Genomic DNA, 6,020 nt, shown 5'->3' with positions numbered 1-6,020 from the left:
GGTGATTGGCTAGGAGGCGGGTCGAGTACTTTGCGCTTTGGGTACTCGGTTGAGGGAGAGCATACCAATGGTTGGTTTCACACTTGAGGGGGAGATTGTTGGGATATTCAAGTGTGATGAGTCCCACATTGGTTGGTAATGGGCTAAGTGAAGAGTACATAAGTGGAAGGACCCATGAACCCAATGCCTTAAGGTTTTGAGTTGAGACATGGTGTCGGACCCACTTGGTGTATTTGATCCACTTAGCTCATTGGTGGTAGCCCCCCACCATGGGCTTCCCCTGGACCCGCCTGACATTGGTACAGATGGCTTATCATCTTCGATCACGTGCCACACGTCCCTGTCAACGAGCAGAGCCTCCATCTTCAGCTTCCATAACTCGAACCTTTTTCCTCCGAACTTTTCAACCTCGACCCGTGATTGGCCAGTCGACATCCTCTCCAAATCAAATTCGCAGTTTTCTCTATGCCAAGAAAAAACCCTAAATCGCGAAACCCTAATCTGTCACAGGAACCCTGGTCGCGGAACCAAAGCTCTGATACTAATGTCAGGCGGGTCTAGGAGAAAGCCCGTGGCGGGGGGCCACCACCATTGAGCTAAGTGGATTAAATACACCAAGTGGGTCCGACACCATGTCTCAACTCAAAACCTTAAGGCATTGGGTTCATGGGTCCTTCCACTTATGTACTCTTCACTTAGCCCATTATCAACTAATGTGGGACTCATCACACTTGAATATCCCAACAAAGATTACCAACCTCAGCTTTATTATTGAACTCTTCTGATTTGTGAATCCATTTTAAACCCATCATTGTATTTAGAGATGTGCAAAATAACCAAAAAATAGAATCGAACTATGAATCGAACCGAACTGCACTTAAAATAACTGATTTTTAAAAATCATTTCATGAATCGAACCAATTTTTACAGAACCAGATCATGAACTAAACTGGTTTTTAAATCCAGTTCAAGAATCAAATAGAACCGAACCGTTTTCGAATTGAACCGAACCGAACCACTTTCAAACCGAACCGTTTTTTATTACTTTATTTCTTTATTTTTTTTCTTTTTAGAGGAGGGTTGACCCGAACCAGTTCCTAACCGAACCAAATCGTTTTCAACCGAACCAAACCATATTCGAACCGAACCAAACCGAACCGGTTTTGAACTAAACCGAACCATTTTCGAACTAAACGATTTAAATCAATTTGATTCGATTTTTCAAAAAATTCAATTCATCTATACACACCCTTAACTGTACCCGCGTTTTGCCATAAAACTACAAAGCTCATGGTCATTATCTTGTCTGTTCCAGTGGACATGTATTAGAGGAGAAAGAACCTCATGAATGAGGTAAGCATCATGGACTGGTCTGTCACTCTTTTGTCTTGACAATGTATGCATATAATATAGTGCTCGTGTTGATGCTTCAAAGCATGCGAATGCTTGCATCACACATGACTTGATGCTTCCCTAAGCAGGAACCCATATGCGCCTATAAAACAAAACAAAAATAAGAAAAGAAAAGAAAATACATTGTCCCTCGGCATTGTGACACAAGACAACTAGCTAACAAATACCATCAAAGTAGGCAAAAGCTATAAAGCCTAATGGGACATTGGGACTGTTGCCCAATGTTCAGTTGCAAGCATCCCTTACCAGTGCTCATTGGGCTCCACAATCCTCCTCCTCTCTTCAAGTATTTGTGAAATATAAATCTTGTTCTCTAAACAATCCTTGCACGTGAGAGCCCCAACTCCCAACTGAAAGAAAGCCTATGGATTTCATCATACTAGTCCTAGTAACCCACTCTCTACCCAAAAACAAATTTCACTTTTAAATTTGCGAAAACTGTATATCATTTTGAAGGATATAAAGTTATATCATTTTAAGTGAGAGAAAGAGATAAATCATAGGAAAGAGAATAAGTAGAAAATTTTTTAAAGATGTGAGTCTCACCTTTAAAATGAAACATCTTTTTCCCTTTGATTTTTTGTATAAAAAGGTGATTCTTGTAATAGCTGTAAGGTTATTTCTTTATGATTAGAAGATCACAGAGTTCTAACTCAAAAAAAAAGAAAAATTATATATAAGGATAAGATTGCGTACATCTCTATTCTCATAGAAGCCGCGTAATGAACCCTAAACCACCTCCTTCCCTCCCCTTCTTTTTTGGGACAGTGACCATTTTGCCACGTTTTGGCAAAAAAATTACCAGAATGCCACGCGAACAGTAAAATTTTCCAAATTGCCACGCGGCATAATTCGCTACACAGTGTAGCGAATTATGCATGCAAGTAATTCGCTATACAGTGTAGCGAAATATGCCACGTTAGAATGCACAGAACCAAAAAGTGTCATGTGTCAAAATTGTTGAAATTCGCTACCTAGGGTAGCGAATTTCAACAATTCTGACACATGGCACTTTTTGGCTCTGACGTGGCATATTTCCCTACACTGTGTAGCGAATTACTTGCATGCATAATTCGCTACACTGTGTAGCGAATTATGTCGCGTGGCAGTTTGGAAAGTTTTACTGTTCGCGTGGCATTCCAATAATTTTTTTGGCAAAGCGTGGCATTTTGATCACTGTCCCTTCTTTTTTCTTGCAAAAAGAAAATTACCTTATAGGTGCACAAGATTTTCATGCAAGTGTAGTGAAGTGATATATGTAAAATAAAAGAAATGAGATGGGCCTTGCATATCTAATCTGGATTTGCTGGGTTAATGACTTCTTTATACTAGTGGCTGAGAATAGATACTAGGTATGTAATTATCCACGTGTCGGCATAAAGACTAAAGAGCATAGAATTTCTATGTGACCTGTGATATTGAATGAGATCTTTGTAAGCACAACGTCATACTACATATTGTCTGGCCATGAATTTCATCTAGTGCCCCACTTGAAGGGTTGCTATAGAAATCTACATATATTGCAACTTCACTGATTACAATGGAAGCTACACTGCTATTGGATTTAACTACAAACAGTAAATAATTAACAACAATAATGATAAAAAACAATTAACTTAATTATCCCATTTGGATAATGCTGGTAACTAGATCACTTGCATCATCTAATTTGGCAAGCTTATTTCATCAAGATCATCCAATGACAAGAAAACTTCATCCAAACAAGAGAGCTCTGTTCCATCACCACCATCATCATCATCACCCTCCTCATCACGCTCATAAACTCGACATATCACCCATTTACTATGATCCTGAATCAAACAAAAAGGGGTTAAAAAAAAAATAAAAAAAATTCAATAATGGAAGATAGCTACATGTACGATCTATGTATTAGTACTAACTGTTTTTGGTTGTGCTTTTATTTTGGATGATCTGCTAGAGGAAGCAGAATCTGTTAAACGATACTCTTGCATTATCCAATTGGTTTTGTTGCCATCAGCAGCTTCTCCCATATGGAACACATAACATTTCTTCACACCAACTCTCTTGTTGCTTGAGCTTGCAACCACTGGTTCTTCCATCCCCATTGGCATCCAATAACCATTTCCAGTGACCCTATTTTGTGTCCTTCTGCTATAGTAGTACCATTGTTTTCCCTCTGCCAAAGCTCTACCTGCAGATATGCACAAGTTAATACACACCAACTTCAATTTTCTAGCTATTAATTTGTCATGCAGTCTAAAACCTCAAACTGCAATGAAATTTTACCATGAAGTTCCCATGGATCATAAGGGTAGAGATCAAGATCAGGGATAACATCTGGATGACAAGGTAAAAGTGATGCCTTTCTATGAAGGAAATGGACTACAAGCTCTTCATCTGTGGGATAAAATCGAAACCCGGGTGGAAGGTTGACATTGTTATCTCCCATTTAAAGCAATAAGAGAAGCAAATGAAACAGATAGAGCAAGAAAGGTGGAGTGAAAAAGCAATGGAGGATGAAGGTGGTGGGGGTCAAGGTATGGTATTTATAGAATTGTTGTAGTGTAAAGAAGGGAGGGATAGAATAGAAAGACTAAATAGACATTTTTAAGAGACGCATGACGTGAAACTGAAGGTGATGTTTATCTCGTACAAATACATAACTGATACATTACTATATTTCATCAAATATTTGATAAATGTTATGGGCACTTTCAGCACTCAACACCAAGCAAGCAAGTGCTGATAACGGAAAGTGATGGATATATACTTTGGCCAAGAAAACGGGATATCCAAAATTGTGTTGGAAGTAGGCATGTGAGATGGAGAGTGTTGCAGCAGATTCTTTCAATTTTATTGATTTTTTTTCTTTCTTATTGACACACTTTTACTTATTGTTTATGGGATGGGTTATATTTACAAATTCTACTATATACTCCGGGTAGTAAACTCGGTTAGGAATATACTTCTCGGAGTACATAATATAATTTATAAGAATTGGTAAATAAAAAAGTTTGTAAATATAACTTATCTCATTGTTTATAGGTATATAAACTTTTAGGGAAAAATATCTAAGAAAATTCTTCTAAAACAATATTAAATATAGGGTTTTGCATCTATCATTTAACATGACCACAACAACTTTCCTACACACACAACATTTTGTGGGACTCACAATTTTTGAAACCAAAAAAAAAAAAAAAAATTCTGGCACGCAAAACGAATCTCTATAACATAACACAATCACTTTTCCTACAACATAACTCTTATAAAACCCTTAAATATATAGACTTACATACATTATTTTACATTTATATGTTTTCACATTTAAAAGGGAGAGTCTGATGCAGTGATAAAGTTATTCTTTTGTAATTCAAAGGTATACAAAAGTAAAGCTATATATAAGGATTATCTTCACCCCTACTTTCGTTAATCGGAATTCAAGGGGAAGTGATTTTTTTAATGTTTTTAGATTTAACAACTCTCACTAATATAAAGTAATATATATAGTAAAAATGTGTAAGAAGAATTATTTTTTTCTTTCATTGAAGATGTGGGTCATCATCACACTTCATGCTGATATCATCCATCTATGTTACTCATTAAATTGGGGTGACAGACCAACCTCTTGGAGTGTACCTATATATGCTTCATAATTATTAGCAATTATCATAGGATTCTTAGATTTATATAAATACAAGGACTTTTTTGTTTGCTCTCTACCCATATGCGTTTGCCTTGCATTGTAATCAAACGGATTAGTAGGAGTAGCACAGAGGAAACTGCACATACATTCCACATGAAACAATTGCTAAGGTCAATCAACTATTCTTTGGAAAGGGCCGGTAATTTTAACTGATTTGCTTGGGTCATTGGCGGGGCCCAAGAAGCACCCCATTATTTATATAATTAATCAATTATTAAATCTTGCATTGGAAAGAAACAAACATATAAAACTGTACTAGGAAAGAAATACTTTGCTTATAACTCTTCCAACCTTAAATTTCATTTTGCAGCTTTATTATTATTATTGATTTTTTTTTCCTGATTTAGGAGGTCAGCAATTATATTTCTTCCATTAAAGTAGACAACATTATTCTGTTTTCTGATGACTAATCTGTATATCGGTAGTACCATCTGAGTTCAATTATAACCATATTGAGAGTAATAAATGTAAGAGAATTACTATTTGCAGTACAAGTTTTACACTGTCTTTCCTACACGTCATTATCTCCTTTAAGTTAGTACCAACTACCAAGATACTCCAATTAAACTAATAGGCATTAACACCAGAAATAAGATGATTTTCTTCGATATTCTTTTTGAGAGAGATTTAAAGTCTTAATTTCGAAGTCCACTTTAAATCAGAGTAATCACGAAACGATAAATCGATTGAAATATCTCAAAAAAAAAAAGAAACAAGAAGTTACAATTTCAAAATCTTGGCGCCTTGTCATGTTGATTTTAATTCCCAAGGCTTGTTACTAAGTTCAAAAGTAACTTGTACTTTAGATATATGTGGATGTAGAAGCACTATCGTCCTGTATCCTTCGTGTCTTCAAATCTATGCCCCATTTCTGGGCTCTAGTGGACCAAGAATTGAGAAAGATCCTTCCACTTACAAG

The 6,020-nt window shown here is 36.4% G+C and overlaps 1 protein-coding gene across 1 annotated transcript; it reads right to left on the bottom strand.

Moving 5' to 3' along the window:
• Nucleotides 1-2,895: 2,895 nt before the first annotated feature.
• LOC133292168 (NAC domain-containing protein 104-like) lies at nt 2,896-3,844 on the bottom strand. Its single transcript, XM_061490543.1, has 3 exons — nt 3,682-3,844; nt 3,315-3,586; nt 2,896-3,224 (listed from the first exon to the last, which is right to left on the bottom strand). The coding sequence occupies exons 1-3, from the start codon at nt 3,842-3,844 to the stop codon at nt 3,078-3,080; spliced, it is 582 nt and encodes a 193-aa protein (XP_061346527.1). The 3' UTR covers nt 2,896-3,077.
• Between the last annotated feature and the right edge of the window lie 2,176 nt (nt 3,845-6,020).

The sequence above is a fragment of the Gastrolobium bilobum genome, unplaced genomic scaffold (genome assembly GCF_033153095.1).
Source record: "Gastrolobium bilobum isolate Gb01-03AN ecotype WA unplaced genomic scaffold, APGP_CSIRO_Gbil_v1 utg20050, whole genome shotgun sequence".
Classification (NCBI taxonomy): domain Eukaryota; kingdom Viridiplantae; phylum Streptophyta; class Magnoliopsida; order Fabales; family Fabaceae; genus Gastrolobium; species Gastrolobium bilobum.
Note: the sequence above shows the minus strand (reverse complement) of the source record. Positions and strands in the feature narration are given on the sequence as shown.